We start from the raw sequence: 19,864 nt of genomic DNA on the forward strand, positions 1-19,864 counted from the left end.
AAATAAACCAGATACCTTCTTCATCTCCTATACTTTTTCCAATTTTCCACTTTGTCTTCTGCCCAGTTGAGGGCATTCAAAACAGCATCAGATTTTAAAATACTTCAAAAAAAAATATCCTCAGAGAATCTGCTTTTTTGATTATAGTATCAACAAAAATTTGATTTCTCTCTCTGTTAAATGAAGTACAACTGTAAAATTAGGGAGGAAAGACAGAAAGAGATTCACTCCACTCATATTCTTCTACCTTGTATTTCAGTACTTATTAAATTAGTCATGGAATCTTTTCTCATGTTCTAAGAGAAGTTAATTATCTTTCCTAATACATCCCTGAAGTTCCCACCTGGCTTTGGAATCCCTGATTGATGTTACAATAAATAGTATTTAAATCTGAGTACATTTTTAGAGAAAAGCTTTATGTTTTTCTGCACTCAGCAAAAATAAGACCAGAACAACAAACTCACTGAGCAAGACTGAATTCTGTATCTCAAAGGAAGGATATTAATGGCTGTAAAATGTGTTAATTAAGAAACCTTAGGTTTATTTTTAAAGAGCCATAGAAACTTCTGTGGGCTCCTGGTGGGAACTGGCCAGATGTTTATAGCTCCAGGCAGCTCATGTACAGGAGTATTTATGCTGATGGAAATTTCTTTCAACACCCTCTCCATGGACTAAAGCTGAAGCCCAGTTGAGGCAGCTCCAGTCTTAGTCAATAAAGGACCCTCTGAGATTGCTCTGAGAGTCTCCAGGATCCAGGCTGGGGCTGTTGGTGGTCTTCAATCCAAATTTTTCCTTTCCTTCCCATGGAAAAAGCACTTTGAGGTTATGAATAGTGAAATTGAAAGGAAATGAAAAACCAGTTGAGATTTTTTTTTAAAAAGGCATCTGGGATTCACTCTGTGGAATAGTATGGAAAAGAAACCAGCGTGCAGCATGTGGTGGGTGAATGCAGAGACATTTTGTTGGGGCTATTATTAAACTGACACATAAGTATCCAAATATGATGAAAGCAATTAGAGGAAGCTTTAACAGCTGGCGATGGAGCGGATACTGCCTGACAGCTGGCGGCTGTGACGGCCCCCGTGACTGCCATCCCTGCTCGTCTGCCACCGGCATGTGTCCTAAAAACTTCATGGTGACCCTTCCAAACCAGCACCACAGAAGTTATGAAATAGGATTCCACAATAATCCACAATTATCAATATTTACCAAATATCTGACTCTTGCTAAAACAGGGAGCTTCAAAAGATTAAAAACATCTGGTGTCCTAGTGATGAACTTTTTTCTCAACTTACTTTAGGATTTCTAGTCTATGATTATTACACCTTATTTTCTTATTGACCTAGTGCCTTATAAAATTGAATTAATTTGTGCTACTTCCAAAATCTCTTGGACTTAAGGCCTAGTAACACTTGTGTTACTATCAAATTAAGCCAGAAATTCAAAAATGACATTTCCAATTTATAGTAAATGCTCCTATAATAATAAGCAGAACAATATAAAGAACATGAAAACTCTCCTTGATTGCACTCTCTCAAATCAGTCTTCAAAGTTGATGAAAGAATCTGGGAAAGAAAACTTTAGTATTTTCAATTTACTTTAATCTTACTCTTTCTCTAGAGGTTTATAATGTACTATGAATTATAAGGAAAACTTATATTTAAAAAATTAATGAATTCTATCATATACTAAAATCAAAACCACTTAAATTTCACAATTAAAACACTTACATTTCAAACACTTTAATCACTAGGTATACAACTTTTAAAGAGCATCTATTACAGGTCAGGAGTGCACCTGAGCAGGTTGGTGGACTCAGGAGCTTGGGAAGGGGGAGGAGGGAGAGAGAAAGGAGCTGGTCCAGAACAAAAATGCAAGCTGCATAGCATAGGATTACACTTTAGGAAAAAAAAGAATCAGAAATTTTATTAGCATGCAGGCACTGAAAAGTAGCTTGAAAAATCTAGATTCGAATCATTGAATAAGATAGCCCAGTGGATTTTTAAGTAAAATAATCTTTCACTCATTTAATGCATTTGGACATTTTTTTCTTTTGACGCTTAAACTGAGCAATGCCTCAGAAGTCTAACCTTTTACATTCAATTTGACTAAGGTGAAGGCTGTAAACATACAGATGTTGGTATGTCAACTGCCACAAGTTTTATTCTTTAAATTATCAATGACTTTGAAAGTAATCCCATTGCTCTAATTCTTTGTGCAGAAGATACACAAATGCATTAAGTTCTCTATCAACAGAGAAACAGTAATTAAAAATTTAAATTATTTTAACTCAGTCATTCTAAGTTCCTAAATCTAAGAGTGATGGATAAAGTCTTTTGGAAGAACTGTAAAATCATGTTGCCTCCTAATTTTTCTACAAAACTTTCCAACATGTTGAAGACATTAATATTTTTGGTGTTCCTATTCTCACACTAGCCCTGCAGGCAAATAGAGCAGAAATAACTCTCCTCCTATTACTAGCTGGCATGCTAATTCCCAGACACATTAAATGACTTGCTCATAAACATACAGCTATGTAACAGCCGTGCTGGAACCAGAGCCTAGGCTTTCTGCTTCTACAAGGTGTACACCAAAAGAAGGAAGCTAGTGTATGGTTTGATTTCCAGGTAACCTAAAACTCTAGACTCAAATATGATGGTGAGGAAGAGGACTTCATCACTTCTGAAATCGACTTAGCAATGGCCATCAAAAGCCATTCTCAGTTCCTCTGGAATTCCTAAATTTACCTACATAGGAAAACAAAAGTTATTTTACCATCTGATTTTTAGAAAACATTTTGAAACCTAGAAAAGAAAAAGAAAAGCAATGATACTTGATGCAGTGAAAGGACAGTGGAGGCACTAGGTTCTTCAGAGCACAGAGAATGAGCACCAGGGGACAGTTCCTGCTGCTGCTTCACATGCTCAGGATGCTGAAGGCTGGGCACTCCGGGGGCTAGTCTTTGCAAGAAGTGACATAACTGCAGGAAGCCGTGCAGGTGGGAGTGCAGACCACCTGACATAATGCACGCTCACCCCTTGAAGGTAAACTTGTGGCTTGATGATCCAGGGGTTGGAAAAGAGGCTGCTCACTGCCTTGGTCAAGAGGAGTTGGGTAGAAGTGTTCGTCTTCACACCAGGGAGAAGGTAATAAGAGTTAACTTTGAACTGTCATTTTTAGCCCTAAAAATCTTTATAAGTATATATTAAACAATTACATAAAGGTGGTGGAGTGCAAAAAAAATGGTTTACTTTAAAAATTTCACTTCTAGTTCTTCTCGTTTTTTTATTTTAATTTCTATTTTCCTTAAAATGCATCACTGACAGCTTGCTTCCTAAGAATACATATATGTTGTAAGTTAATAATTCATCATTCTCATACCAATATTTTTAAAAATCCGTGAAAAGAAAGATGGTCATTTTTAAAAGCATGGTCTTAGACATCAACAAAGAAAACTCAAAAAACAGATAATACAAAAACTAATTACAATCAACCTGCTCTATTCAGTGACATGGAGGTCTTCAATGACCAACTGAAGACTTTTTCCTGTATTATTTTGTTGTGTGATAATTTACAATACTCCAAAATTATGCACAACTTTATGATTCACATAAAAAGTTTAATTAAATAAATACTATGATGGATCATCAATGTTTTAATTCAAATTTAAGAACTTATGTTACATTTAGGCCACATTTCATTAGGATATATGTAAGATGCTTCCTGATAATGATATTAACTGTTGCCATTATTAACTTACCAAATATTACAAGATGGGCAATACTCAAAAGTAGAGTCAAAGAGGCGACCACATCGTGTTTCAAGACTATCATAGTATTAACAGCCAGTTAAACTTCCAAATTAAATGAACATAGGTTTCTGGGATTGAACCCACACATCTTTCAAAAAGGAAGGCTATAAGAAACTACCTTAATATTAAAAGCGTTTAGACTGTTGTACTAAGGAAAACAATCAACTTTCTTATTTAACTGGTCCATCAAAGTTTACCATCTGGTTCCGTATACAGACACTGATTTTTTTTCTTGGGATGAGGAATTTAGTGTATGAAACAGTAGCCATGTCAAAACATTAGTAATTTAAATTTACAACTTGTTTCTTCTGAAATATTACAGAGAACACTGTGAATTCAAAGCACATGGCATTCATTTTCAAAAATATGCAATAATGTGACATATTAAATGCTAAAAATCATTACCTAGTGGGAAAGTTATAAAAAAGATTACTATGTAATAGTATTCTTTGTTGACTGAGGGAGAAGAGGATTTGTATGGGTATAGAAACTCAAGGAGGGGAAAAATATGCATGAATAAAATTACCACAAAAGGTAAGGTAGAGAAAAACAAATCTTGTCAGAGCTTGGGTTAGGTACACATCTTTTGTGTACCACGGGCCTTCTGGGGTATGCTCGTGATCAATCCAAGCCTATGATTAGCTGTAGCAAATCCAGTAAATGACTCAGAGAAAAGAGCAAGCTACCACCAGCAGATTCACACTCATCTCATAACAAGGTTGTTGAATTAAGCCAGTCCCCAAGTGGGCTTGCCCTACTATGCTGGCTGGTCCTCAGGCCGTGCTAAAAGCACTTGCTAAGTGCTTGTCATGTACACAAGCTGTTCCCTCTGCCAAGCATGTCTCTAAGGGGTTATGTCTCATAATACACAACTCACAACAAAATTTTTAGCAACTACTTACCTTATACCAAAACCTACTTTTAATCAGAAGTTGATTACCAGTTCTGTGAAATTATTTCAAACATATCTTTTCTTGACATTTCTCTCCCCAAGAAAAAAGAAACCAGCTTGATTTCCGATGCTTCTAAGGCATCTTCTCTACTTTATTAAAATGTATGATCCAGAAAGAAATAGTCCAAATTAATTTGCTGTGCAGCAGACAGACAATTTGCCCTAATAACACATCTGGGGGTCTCCTGACAGCTCTCCCCACCCCAGCTCCCTCCACAGCAGCCTCTCTCACCCTGACAAGGGCCCCCAGTCCTTGGAGTCAGAGAGTATCTAAGGTCCTGTACTGGAAAACTCCATGAACTCTTCCACGTTCCTATGGCATTCAGGTCTGAGAACCATTATATGAAACAATTTATCATTTAATGAATATTTAATGTGCACTGATATGCATGTCACTGTAACAGCTTTCAGTAACCCAGAAATCAGAGACACACACAAAGGATTCCTGCCTTCAGAAGCATCGATCTTTCCATCAGGAATGTGCCACAACTGCTTTCTTGGTAAGGAAAGCAAAGAAAGAGATGATTAAAACACAAAGTTTACTGTAAGCTGCAGTTTTATATTCAAGATGGACTTGAAATTACATTTTAGTGGCAGCCCTATTCTTGCAGGTATAAAATCCCATTTTGCTGCTAATGAAATCCTCTCTTCCTGAAGGAATATAGTTTTGGAAGGCAAAATTTCAGCTCCATATATTCAATTTTTCTTTAGAGAAACAAGTGCATATTAAAAGAAAAAACTTGTGATAAACTGGTTTTCTGAAACTAAGGGACACTCAGAGATGCAGCCCTGTTTCAATGATAGTTTCAGTGTCTTTGAAGCACATTAAAGTTGATGCACAAATAAATTTAAGTGCATTTCTCTACAACCTCAATGTGACTTCTTACAATAACCTTCTTTGTAGAAATTCCTGGCACCAGGACAACAAAGTTTTATGGTGCTGACATATTAATGAAACCCCTGATGGTTTATGTTCACTACTTGAAGAAAAAAAAAGAGAGATCCCAAGACTCAGGTGGACACTGACAACCCAATAATCAAAGCTAGGCACACTGCCACCTGCAAACTTAGGGGGGAAGGAGAAGCAGATGGATTTTTAAAAAAGTTAATTGAGATAATAAGAACCCTACTTATTTCAAATGTACTATCCAGGTATGGTTGGTAAATTTCAAGTTAAAACTGTAAAAATTCAGTTATCAATCAAATAGCAGATAAGATAGAACATGTTTTAGAATAACAGCTTGTCCTACTATAGGACATGCCCCACTTCACTAGCATGGATTTCATCTGATCAGGAACAATATACACAATTGTTCTGGATTATTGTGTTCCGGATTATTGTGAAAAGTCTGTGAATCATGAGTTTACGTGACACACCTCAAGGAGTATCAGATATTGAAGAACAGTAGTGTTTTGACAGAATCTTTTCTGCATCTGATGAGGGAGCTTAAGTAAGTATGTATGGGACAGTCAGATTCCACAGAATTGTTTCATTTGACATTCAGAATGATAGCGAGTGTTACTTTAATTTAAGAACTAAGCAAAAAATTGACTCTTTTATCCTCCTAACTTTCTAGTGAAACCTAACCCTAACTTTCCTTTATTTGTGTTTTTTTTTACTCCGAATGGTGGAAAGTTTTTGACTGAAATTAATTTAAAAAACAAGCCTTGTCAGACTTGCTAGCATGAGTCAGAGGATAATATTTCCAATGATACATTTTTCATACAAAACCAAATTGGTAGAGTCAGAGATTGTCTAAGGTGCTAAGGTGTCTAAGGAATTATATAGACAATAGCTCTAGGTTGACATACTAGGTCTTTACCAACTAAATCTGTGAACTCAGACAAGACACTTAATATTCCTCATATCTTTTCAAATGAAAAATGAAATAATAATGTTATTATTTATAACTAATTATCCCAGTAACACTCTACCTCCTGATGTTGTAGTGGTGAAAATAGATAGTACTAGATAGTACTTAAGTACCTGGGGCACTGGGAGTGCTAAGTAAATGTTTGCTTTTCTAAGCAACTGATGCCAATTTAAAATAACTAGCCAAGTGAGTCAAAATCTTTATTTCTCAGAGGAACCCTGCAAACTGAGATCAGGTGGAGGGAATGTAATATAAAAAAATCAAAGGGCTCCATGTTTGAAGGGACCTCAAAATCTCAACTCAAACTTCCTACCTGACTGGGATTATAAAGGGCTTTCATTTAACTGGGGTCCAAGGAGACTAACAACTTGCCAACGCTTCCCAACTGGTTAGTTGAAGAACCAGCAGTAGCAGAAAGTAAGGCTTCTACATTATTGATGCTGTGATTCTTTTCTTCAAAATACATTTAAATTTTTATCAGTGAATAAGAAAATGAAATTCTTTTAATTGTTCTCTGATGAAACAAATCTTAGATTTACCATTATTATCTTGTTATCTTTTAGCAAAATGGCAGCTCATGTATTTTGAAACAATAGCCAAGGAAACGTGGTTTGGAACGAGAACTTAAGATGTTTATATTAGGCAGGAATAGAGGGGACTCCTGGTTGTCCATCTGGACCTACCTTGACTGCAGGTCTTCCCGGCATATCCAGGATGACACTTGCACTTGTTGGGGCCGATACATTCACCATGTTTGCATTGTGGCTGGCACACAGCTGTGAAAAGAGCATGCGTCATTTCTAGGTCAGCAGCATATTAACCGTATAGTGTCTATGTCATGCATTAGTTTGATAATAAAAGAAAATAACTATGAACTTACAACAGAGTAGCAGAAATATACAGTTATCAGTGTGTTGTGGAGTGGTCAGCCCTGTCTAGATTACACACTCTCTCACACTCGTATGTGCTATGTGTGTGTATCACATGGGGCTGCAAAATTGGCTAAACTTGAGTACAATATTCTAGTCAAAAAAAGGAGGAAAATATGTAAAATTATGAGTAAACACAACTGATACGTGTCAATAGTCACTTTACAATAACCTGCAATCATAATTTCATATTCATTCTCTCAAATACATTTCAAAAAGTAGCTCTTATTCCAGAGATGTCTGTATAAACTCCAAATAAATTTCCAATAAACATTAGAATTATTGTTTTATTGGAAATGGTATTTCTAATATGAAACAGTTCAGAATGAACTGAAAGCTAAAACTCAGTATGTTTGGAACTTCAACTTAAGACCACTTCTGTCATTTTGAGCTTTCTTAGCCCTAAGGTGTAGCACAGGTGCTCATCAATCTATACTGGCCTTCCTATGGGCTGTCATGGCAAGGAGAAAGTTCTATTTTACATTTACTATCTTCCATCAACTGAGTTGAGTTTGTCTTCTCTCAAAAATCCAAAATGCTGTAAATCAACACTTAAAGCTTTTTACATTCTTCCATTCCCACCTAGACAGTGGTTAGAATTTATTCTATTTGTAACAGGGACTCTCAACTGGGGATATTTTGGCATAAATGGAGACAGTTTGGGTTGCCACACTGGGAAGAAGTGCTATTGGCATCTAGCAGGTTGAATACAGGGAAGGTGCAGAACTTTCTACAATGCTCAGACAGCTCCCAACCCAAACAAATTACCCACCCCAGCATGCAATGGAGCCAGGTTGAGAGACCTTGCTCTGTACCAAGTATGTGCACAGTGCTAGGCCAAATGCTACAGCAGAAGAAAAAATCATTGCATAGCGTGATCACTGGTCCCAAAAAGCTCACAATCAAGATGAAGAGACAAAGCAATCACATGTTTTCAATTCAAGACAACATTTACTTATGAGCAAAATGGGTGGTACATATGAAATTTGTGAAGATAATCTCACACAAGCATGGCCATATAGATTTGTACAGAAAGCCTCACAGAAGAGACTTGAGTTGGATCTTGAAACTTGGGTAGACAGAGAAGGGAGAAGACGATGTGAAGTAGAATTATACAGCAAAATGGACCATCATTTACTTAGGGGACACTGAGGCAGCTTGTCAAGCTAAAGAAATAGGTAAATGCTAGTGGAAGAGCAAAAAGTAGACAATCACAGGTCAGTGGCATCTGGTGATGATGCTCTGTACATTTCAGACCTATATGTACTTTATCTATAAGAAACAGGAAGTTGCTGGGAACTTATCATCATCAGAATCACCTGATAAAAAGCAAAATTCTGGGAATTTGCCTGGTGGTGATACACAGGGTGGACTAGAAAGAGTCCCACTGCCACAAGGAGGGCGTCACTGTGTCTGCACTGGGAGGAGACAGGCTGCAGTGGCCGCTGAGTGAAGAGCAGCACGTCCTGAGGACCAGGGGGAACAGGGCCAACAATGGCCCTAAACTCTGAATCCCTGCCACCTGCTCCTTCCCATACTAGCCCAGGCTCCTTTCTTCTCTGGGATCTGCTCCCAGTCTCTTTTGACAATTCTTAAACATTGTTTCCTTCAAAATTCTAACATGCCTGTGAAGCTGACATGCACGTCATTTTTGGTGTTTCTACCTTTCCTCACTGGCATCTCACTAACCCCTCCCTCGCCTGGCACTGGACAGGGCTTATTCGCCAATTTTACTGGCAGGCCTTTCCTGCCTTTTGTCCCCCCTGCTGGACCCTGTACCAGTACTAATCCTTAGGGAGTGCTGCTCAGCAGGTATTGGAAAAGCTTGCAGAAAGAAAAGATGAGCAGACTCTAGAGTGTAAATAGAAGAGAAAGAGACTTGGAAAATTCTAAAATCTAACTTTAAACATGGCATGAAATTCAAAGGGCAGCAATTCTGTTTAGATCTGTTAGAAGACACAATCTAGGAGGGCCTCCGACAGTATTCTTTAGTCAATTGTACACCTAGCAGATGGTTTATATGCACTTTTGAAAACAAGTCCAGAAATCAATCGTTTGTATGTAATTTCTAGGCCCCATAACCAAGAAATGCAACTTAAATCATTTTGTTTTAAAGAAAAAGTTTTCCATGAACCATAATGTTTATATGTGAACACAAGCCCAGAGCACAAGAGCTTGCATCCCCAAATCAAAAGCATCACCTAAGGTACCAACCTTTCAAAGCAACTGGAATTGGAAAATACCTCCCAAAACACGACAAAGTGCCACTTAGTAATGCGGAGAAGAGGACACCTATGGGACAAGTACACGGGAGGCACCCAGGCCCTCCCGCCTTTAGAGCCCCTGACCAGCTTGATGGCTGCCCGTGCACAGTGTTCACAGGTGCTGTGGAGGAAGAAGTGCTTATTGTCCCTCCCTCTCTCATTGTTCTCAGGGGAGAGCCCTAATCCCAGGCACGTCAAACGCACACATTCCGAGAGACTAGGATATTCAAGTTTCTTACACGTTTAAGGGCATCAGTGTTTTCAAACGAACTGCGGTTTGCACTTCTACCCAGCAGGCTGCTCCCTGAAGTCACCAACAGCCTGTGCATCAGTCACCAGCTAGGGACGGGAGGGTGGCCTGGTGCTGCGAGAGCCGACTCTATTCCCTCACCAAAACAAAACCCTTTGAGAAATGTGCCAAAGAGTTTCTCTCTCCCATTATCCTCCTGGCATTAGGTCTGTAATGAACCCAATAAACAAACATTGAACATGTGTTACATACAGCGTGCTGCACTAGGCGAGTGGGGTGAGGGGTGAGAGAGTCACTGAGGATATGAAAAATTAGCTGTGAAAACAAAATATATTGGCCGAAAAGTAACAAGAACTATGACAGAGAGGAGATGAAAAAAGGAAGGTGAGAGGGGCAGATAATAACCATGCCTGCAGGCCCTGGAAAGGTCCCTGAGGAAATGTGCTCTGAGCAACGAGGTAGACCGAAGAGGCTCAGACTGTTGGTGGGGTTGGGAGCCGAGGCCTTTCAGGATGCGAGCAAAGCCTGGGGAAGGATAATGGAGGGGGTTCCCGGAGTGCCAAGTGTTCTGGAGGGCCACCGTGTCTGGTGCTTAGAACAACAGATGAGACCTACAGAGAGGCTAGGGCAAATCACAAAGGCTTTGCTGGCAGGAACTGCTGGGTGCCTATCAACATCTATTTTTCCCTTCTCCTTTAAAGCAGAATAGGTTTTGTGTTTGTTTGTTTAGGGAATGGGGACTGGGTTAGCAAAGGAGAACTACATTCCCTGTGTTCCCTGACAGATGTGGGTAGCCAAGTGACTAAATTCTGGCCAACTGAATGTGAACAAACGTTACTGGATGGGGCCTTGGAAGGGGCTGACCTGTATGCCTTCCTCTGCTCTTCCCTGGAATATAGAAGTCAGGCCACATACAGGGGCCACTTTATGACCATGAGGTAAACCTGAGAATGGAAGAGAGGGCAGAGCAAGAAGTCATAATATTAACCCTAAATTGCCATCCTAGCAGTTTAGGGCACTGGTTTTATGTCACTGTTACTTGAAGCCAAATACAATTCTTAACTATCCTTGAGCACAAAGCTATGGAATTGGACTTAATCTGTGTTTATTATCAAGCCAGCAAATGTTATCCTTGGATGCACACTTAGGATAGAAATATTATGGGTAGATCCTAGTAAAGAAATGCAATCTGTCAAATTTACTTTATTCCTATTATACCATATAGTTACAGAAATACCTAAAGAGCTTCATTTCTGAATCTAAAGAATTAGATTGAAAACTACATATCCTTCTTGAAACTAAAGAAAATTTATTCCAGCTTCTGTTAAACTGGTCTACTTTTTGAAAACCTACTCCAGGAGCCAGAACACCAACTTTTACAACCGCTGTGGATAAGCAGGTCAGGGAAAAAATGATAATAAATGGTCCATTTTTTAGTATTCTTCTAAAATCATAAAAAATAGTTGGTACATGATTTGGAGGAAATAACATGCCCATTGGTGCTAAAGGTTAATCAGAAAAGGCAGCACTGTTTCTCTGACCTTGACATGGATTAGACAAGTTTGGGCTGTATTTGATAGTCCACCATTGTCTGGTCTCACATACAGTTTAGCAGCTCAGTAAACAAGTCAGATCATAGATAGCTGATGGATGACAATTTTTTCCCCAAATCCAACACCAGGATTAAGCCCAAGTGGGAAAATCACACTCAGATTTAACATTCCTGCAGCATAATCTCTAACATGCTCTTAAAATAACCTCTAAGTCATTATTTACACTAGAAAAACAAGTGTCAACTGGCAAAACAAACATAGCTCTCTCATGCCTTATGTCCAAATCTCGTTTGACTGCAATCTAAAATTTTACTCTTACGAACTTATCCTAACTGGTGTAACTGGGGTTCTGAGTTTCTGACACAAATATAAGTAATGAGTTATTGAATATGTTAGGGGAAATTAAACTCCGTATCAATTGTGTTTATCTCCTGTAAACTACTCACAGAGAGTCTTGTGTCAACATTTGAGCAAATAAGGATACGTCCAAGCAGTTGGTGGCTCTGAAGAGCGACTAGGGAAAGGCCAGCTCAATCTCAGATTTTGCTGGGAACATGAAAAGGATTTTCTTAATGTAAATAAGATTGTCTTTAGAGTCCTAAGGATCATCTGTAATTTTAGCAAACTACACCATGTTCCTATTCAGACACAGCACCACTAACAGCAGAACAAAGAACCTTGTCCTCCAGGATATGTAATTTTGAGACAAAGGTGACAAAGAAGTATGCAAGGGTAGGGCAGAAGAATGAATGGGTGCAGAACTGGGGGATCTCAGTGAGCTCTCATTATATCTAACAAGCCTCTGAGAACTCAGACATGACAAACTCATTTGAGGGGAACAGGAATGTATGATGAGGACTGTCTTCTTCAAGAGCGATTGGCCATGGGAGACGACTGGCTGAAAGAGACACGCAATGACTCACTGCCGTATGGCCATGGAAGCAATGGAGGCAGGCTTGTCCAGAGCCCCACTGGAAAGGGCCTGGAGCTATCCCCTAGCATAGGTAAAACAAAATCCAGAGGGAAGAATCCTACAGATTCCAAGATCTTCAGCCTTCCCAATAGCCTGTGATATAGTGTCAATTATCCTATTTTTAAATAGAAATTCCTGGTGTAGTTAAAATCTGGTATGAAAGTGCCTCTTATTGTACTCTCTGTAAAATACTATCTGTTAAATTCTTTTAGCAATACAAAACTCAAAACCATTTTCTAGGACTAATTAAATTGATCCTGCCTTATATAGCAGAGAGAGAAAGACATGACTCTCATTTTACCAGCAGACAAGGGAAGCCACAGAAATTTAAGTGACTTGCCCAATTTCAATAAAAACTTCTTATCCCAGTTCCATGCCATTCCACTAGTTCCAATGCTCAGAAAAGGCCAGAAAGCCTAGCATTTTGAATGGACATGGAAGGAATGAGAGCGAGATTATAGTAAAAACACTAGGCGGGACATGATAGGAGGGGTAGAGAATGTCAGTGATGATTAATGGCATAAAGGTATTTACATTACATTTGCAGGAAGAAAAAGTTGAAGAACACAATCATTATAGACTTAAGAAAATTTTAAAAACACTGCCAGAATATTTCACATTAAATAATCTCTTTCATTATTTGTTTTGTATAAATCCCAGATTCTGAATCATTTATGAAGAGAGATTATCTCTTTTGAAATGTTGCTACATCTATGATATTTTCCTCTCATACTTTATCTAACAGTACTTTTATCAAGAACTTAAATGAATAGTAAACTATATATTCAAGTATTAAGTCAATCAGTCAATTGATAATTAAGACCGTAATGTTAAAATAAATAAGGGATTCTGGTCTATATAATATCTTCCAGGAGCTGTCTGACAACCATTTTATTTTGGTCCTTGGGAACATCCGAGTTAGACATATTCCCCAAGTACCCATTTCATCTCTCACCATTTCACTTGTAACTCCTGAAGCAGACTAAAGAGAGTAAGTGCCTGCGTCCGTATCTGTGTACCTCAAGCCAACTTTTATTTATCATAATTAAGTACTGTCCCTTTCCTCTTAAAAAAAATCATCTTTTGAAGAGTGCTGTCATTTTCAGGTTACTTGGGATTAAAATTTTTCTATTTCCATTGTGATGTAAGAGTAGAATTTACAATACCAAATGAGACTTTAAGAACACCTAAGAAACCGTTACCATTTATTTGAAGTAGGTTTTTCGGGTTTGTTTTTCAGTGGGCTAACAGTAGCAATGTGCATCCCTAGCACCCAGATCTTCATCTCTAGATACCATTTCACCATAAAAGGAATCAGAGCTGGGCCCGGAAGGCTGGAATATTTTGCTGCAACAAAAAGTAAGGATGTTTTCAAAGAATAATGGAAATGCAAAAAGAACACAGGAGCCAGCTTGAAGGTGTTCCCAGACCACATTTGTGATAATTTGAGGACCAAGAAGAATAAGGCTAGTAGCTGATAACAACTGAATAATAGAAGAATCCATGGGTCCAAAGTGATGCTAATAAACGGACAGAGCTCCTTTTTATAGAATATCAAAAAACAGGACCAAGGGACAACAGAATTTTAAAAACACAATTTTACAACCACCATTGAAATAATTAATCTGAGCAAAAATTACCCATAGGTGTTAAAATTTTCACTGGTTGGAAGTATGTTAGGGAACACGATATTTAAACAGTTTCAATGTATCACCCCACAACTACTCACTGATTATAAAAAGAAAGTGCCTTTCTGTAGAAAAATCTGGTGGACTGAACCTTAACCAACTGATCAGACAGCATCCCCTGTAATGGAACAAAGTGCCATTGTGTACAATGGGAATATCATAATATAACCGCCTATGTAATATTCTTGCAAAAAAAGGTTTAGCTAATAGTAATATTATCAAAATATAATGATGAGAAACACACAAATTTAGGTTGTGGAACATTCTACCAAACAGTTGATCCAGAGTCTGAAAAAAATGTCACTGTCAGAAAGTATAAAAAAAAAAGAAAAAGGTTATAGAACTGTTCTAAGTTAAAGGAGACCAAAAAAAGGCCAGACAGCTAAATGCAGCATGTGATCCTTGACCGGGTCTGGAATAAAAAGAAAAAAATCCATAGAAATCATTATTGGGATAATTGAGGAGATCTAAATATAGACTGTTTATTACATAATATTATTTTATCTATGTTAAATTTCTTAAATGTGACAACAATATTGTGGTTTATAGGTAAATATCTATGATCTTAGGAGATGCATGCTGAAGTATTTGGGTACAAAGTGCCATTATGTCTGCAAGTCACTTTCAAAGGGCTCAGCAAGAGAGAGAGAGAGAGAGAGAGAGAGGGGGCAAGAGAATGTATAATATGTTAACAATTATAGATGAAGAGCATAGAGGTGTTCATTGTTCCTATAATTTCAACCCACCTGTGGATTTAAAATTTTTCTACTATAAAAATGGGAAATATTGATAAACTTAAGTAGGGTAATATGCATATGCTATTATTACTTGTGAACCATTGTTACTTTCCATGCTCCAGAGAAGAGCACAAATGCTGGAGTTAAGACTGCCGGGGTCCCATCTCTGTCCCTTAGGAAATGTGGGACCTATCCAGATCACGTAGCTTCTCCCTGATCTAAAATGGAGATCATAGGTTGAACCAGAGGAAGCTGGCAGCATTACCATTTTTTACTTAAAAATAGTAAACCCACCTGGTACATAAAGAACTTGCTCAGAGCTGTTGGAAGAGTTAAATGAGAAAGTAAAAAAAATCATTTAGAACAGTAGCTATCTCATAGTAGGAGCTCAATAAATGCTAGCTATCAAGAGGATAGTAAGGATGACAAAGAAAAACTCCAGAGTCTAAGATATTGTATTAAGAAATGAGGATATGAAAATAAGTAAGATATCAAGTCCTCATCCTCAAGTAGGTAAAGTGCCAATAAGGAGAGATGGAAGTAAACAAAAATGTCTTAATTATGGATGTATGTAAAAGGTACACAAAAGGAAGTGATCAACTACACAGGTTTAAGAAACTCAGCAAAGGCTTCAGAAAGAAAGTGGTGCCCAAAATCTTCTTTCAAGAAAGGAAATTTGTAAGACACCAGATTATATAAAGAAATAATTCATTAGAATATAATGAAACACATTAATGTATTTCTTTTATGTGAAAATTAATATACTTGTTTGAGTTGAGGAGACAATGCCCTAATTTTGAGCAGGTTTACTGAGCAATCATCTCAAAAGGCCAGAAAATTTTAATGTAGCTATTATCATTTCTTTCAGCAACCAGAATCTCTATGTTTAAAAGGATCACTGATGTATTATGAAATAAGCTACATATTATTCTAAAAATAGAATCAATTCTATGACTGTACATAGATGCACAGGCTGTGAGGCAACTGTCACCTTTTTTTAAAGAAAAACATTAATTGATTAATTCTTCTAAATTTATCTGATGAAGAACCTCAAGTAGAAATTCAGAAACAACCTAAATGTCATCAACAAGGGATTGGTTAAACAAATGATGGCCCAATGGTCTTCCCACCTCCAGTACTGTGGACTTCAATCCAGACCCAGTCTGCTATGAAAGGGACCTTGCCACCACACCACTCTCCTCCTCACACTCAATTACTGACTCATTATATTTACTTGGCTCATCACAGTAATTCATTCAACACTGCGTTTCATGACTTGACTCCTGCCTATCTCACCAGCCTCATCTCCAATCACATCTACAAATATACCAACTAATTGCAGTCACCAGGAAGTTCTGTCTCTTTGATACCTCGATGCTTTCATTGGGGATGTTATTCTTCCTCTTGTCTGCTCAAATAACATCTAGACAGGCTTCAATATCCAGTTTAAACATTCCATCTCTAAGATTTGCTTTAGACCCTCATTCTGAGTTTGAAGCCCTCCTCAGTGCTTTCCTAAGTCCCTGTGCACAGCTCTATCATAAATTATTTGTATGTGTTTATGTTCATATATACACACATCATGCTACACCATAGTTACACAGTTCTTTTTCTTATCTAACTCCCCCATTAGACTTTGAGCTCTTTACACAGTACCTGCTCTGAAATAGTGTACAGTCTTGTGACACAGACAGATGTGACAGGTGTACAAGATGTTAAAAGAATATAGAAGAAAGAATTTTTCTGCAGAGAGGTGGGAGTAGGAAAAATGTCAGGAAAGGCTTGCAAGAGGCAATGTGAGCTGAATTTTAAAGGATGAGTAAAGATTCACCAGGTGGGTGGGAGAAGGGCCTTTTATTCAGAATGAGCAGCAAAAGCAAAGCCAAAAGGTGTGAGGCAGCAGAGGGTCTGGGCAGGAACAGCAGTCCGGTGCTACAGGGCCACACAGCGAGAAAACAGTGCTTCAAAGATGAGGCAGTTCTCAGCCTGAAGGGCCTTGTATTAAAAAAATCAGGTTTCTGTCCATAACTGCAAACAATCAATGGATTGTAAGCACTAGATGATCCAACCAGATTACATTTTATGTATTTTCAAGCATGTAAATTGATTTCTTCTTGGAACTGTAATCACGAGTTAAGATCTGTGGTATGTAATAAGGTCCTAAGATAGGCAGACAAATGAAATACATTCATTTTCCCAGTAAACTGTCTTTCCTGAAAACCAATCTGCTTATTAAGATTGCATCATGTTCATCTTTTTTATCCCTTTCATACCAAAGTGCCTGATGCTTACACCTTCCAAAGTCTACAGAACTAGACTAGGCACTGAGGAAGCTACTGCACCGGATATAAAGATGTATAAGACTCAGTCCCCCAGTTTTCGGTAACTAACAGTCTCTCAGAATCTCAGAACAGATGATATAGATCCACAAATAACCAGAATATAGGGCAGCATGACAGGCTCCATGCAAGTGTTACAACTAAATTCAGAGGAAGAACAGGGGCTGTCGTCTAACGTCCACAGGCAGAGAGGAGAAGGTAGCATTCGAGCCAGGACTTGAAGCAGGGCTGGTTTTCAGTATGTTCAGGTAAGAAAGGATGCAAATTTCAAAAGTGTGGCCATTTGTTCCCAGCACTGATTCACTTGTAGCTGCATATTTGCTTAGAATTAGAAGTGATAGTGATGTAAAGCAGAAAAGAGCAATCAAAAGGGGAAAAATAATAACATGTTTGTAGACTTTTTCTCCAGTCCTGATATACACAAATGTTGAATTATTCATTTCTTTCAACTGTAGGCCAAAATAGTAAACTGGAAAGAATTGTTGGCAAGAAGGTAAAGCTCTTAGATCATATTTCAGCCAACCTGTAATAGCATTTTCCTCTCCTACAGACTTCCAATTCTGTTGAAAGTTGTTCCTTTATAGAGGTGCTTGTGATGCTTATTGATGCTGACTGAAGGGGACGGAAGGGAACGGAGGTCTGAGTAGGGCAGTGGTGGACAGATGATCAAATCACAGCCTGTGTCCTGCTCAAACCTTGCCCCTGGGCTCCAGATGCCAGAACCCAACCACACAAAACATGTCTCCACTTGAAGGTCGCACAGGGCCTGCACACACGTCACATCCAACACACAAGTCGTCACGTGCCTTTCCGCCATCTTCTCTGGCTCACCGAGTAACACACCAGAAACGGGTGTTGTGCTTGAGCCCATCGCCCTCCTTTCTTACAACCATCGTCACCATCACCAGCTACCACTTTACTGAAACCCCAAGCCAGTGATTGAGCTAAGTGCTGTGTAAGCATTTTCTCATTTATTCTCATAAAAACCCTGTGAAGTAGGGCTTTTCTCTACATTTTACCAAAAAAGAAGCTACTGCTCAGAAAGGTAGATAAATTTCTCAAAAACACAGTTCACAGAGGCAGGCAGCTGCCATACAAGCAGTAGCAGCCTGCGAGGTGCGCTCCCCGCCATCCTAACACGGCACACCTCACCTTCCTCTCCTTTAATATCCTTCAAACCCTATCCCCTCTGTTCCTACCACAACTGCCTAAAACAAGACCTGGTTTCTCTAATAGCCTCTAGTCCTAAACCTCAAATAGCTGTTCTCTAAATTGCCAGTGAGGAAAACATCCAGAAATTGGCCCCAGAACCTCAATGCCTACAGGTCCCAGGCATTCGCCCTGAAGAAGTGGGCCCCGTGGTAAACTGGAGAATATGCTTTTTTCCAAATGGGGCAGCTGCTAAGCAACATCTTTGCAGCAACACAGAACCACTGCTTTTTTAACAAAGCCTGATACTCGTGTTTGCTGTGAGACACTGGCAACTATTTCAGAAAATGTTAAAATGCCCTGTGAGTGAAACTAGGTTCGCCTGTAGGCTAGATTTGACCCATTAGCACCAGCTTGTAACTCCTGAAATATAAATTTGGTTATATAATTTTCCTGCTTAGAATCATCACAATGCTCCCCCCTACAGCTTTGGGAAAAAGGCTAATCTATTTAAGATGACATGAAAGGCCTTCCATGCATCAGCCCATTTCTACTTCTCCCACCACATCTCTCACTGGATACACTTCCAACATATATCCCAGTGCAGATTACGGCTCTCACACTTCCTGGTGTATGCCCCTCACTCCGCATTTTCAGTCTGGCCAGGGTGCCCTTCCTTGGACATACTTATCCCTCAGGATTTAGCTGGGCCACCACTCCATCACTCCCGGGCTGGAATACTACCTCCTGAGATATACTTTCACAGTGTCCTGTATCAAAACAGACTTCCCATCCAGTATTGTCACCATCAGTGGGCGTTCAACATGACAGTGAATGATGTGCATGCTGTTCCGTCTTGCAGGTAGTATCTGCAGCGGCTGGCCTAAGATCAGGCAGGGAACAGACTCAACACATCTACTGAAAGAATGAATGTACCGAGAGCCACCAAGTCCATGAGATCTTCCTTGGAGATCCTCTCCAGTAGGAAATGTTCTTCCTCTCAACAATCCCAACTCTTCATCCCCAACTCTTTCCTAGTTTAGAATCTTGGAATGAATGAGAGACAACCATCTTACCAAAAGAGCTCCTTGCAAGCAAGTGTCCTTGTTTGATTCATCTTTGTCTCTCTCAGCACCTAACTTAGCTTCTTGACTCTTGAAAGTGCTCAAAATGTTTGTCAAATAAATCACAGCAACTCTACATACAATTTTGGATTGTTAAATAAGTGTATGTCAAATACACACACAGAAACTCTAACTGAACTCTACAATTCTAGTTTCTTCCAGTCCTTTTTCCTTTGGGTCAGTAACCAAAGCCATACTCCACTCCTGAGGTCTGCACGTGG

The 19,864-nt window shown here is 38.8% G+C and overlaps 1 protein-coding gene across 8 annotated transcripts in view; it reads right to left on the reverse strand.

Moving 5' to 3' along the window:
* NPNT (nephronectin) overlaps positions 1 to 19,864 on the reverse strand; it is a 72,507-nt gene that overhangs the window by 36,468 nt on the left and 16,175 nt on the right. For 5 of the 8 annotated variants that reach the window (XM_037020153.2, XM_037020150.2, XM_037020151.2 and 2 more), the window contains 2 exons: positions 7,321 to 7,413; positions 3,036 to 3,128 (listed from right to left, as the gene is read on the reverse strand). In XM_037020153.2, the coding sequence (XP_036876048.2) occupies positions 3,036 to 3,128; positions 7,321 to 7,413 (186 nt within the window). The remainder of the gene's footprint in view (positions 1 to 3,035; positions 3,129 to 7,320; positions 7,414 to 19,864) is intronic. The other 3 variants (XM_037020152.2, XM_037020155.2, XM_037020156.2) reach the window with 1 other exon arrangement.

The sequence above is a fragment of the Manis javanica genome, chromosome 5 (assembly GCF_040802235.1).
Source record: "Manis javanica isolate MJ-LG chromosome 5, MJ_LKY, whole genome shotgun sequence".
NCBI lineage: Eukaryota > Metazoa > Chordata > Mammalia > Pholidota > Manidae > Manis > Manis javanica.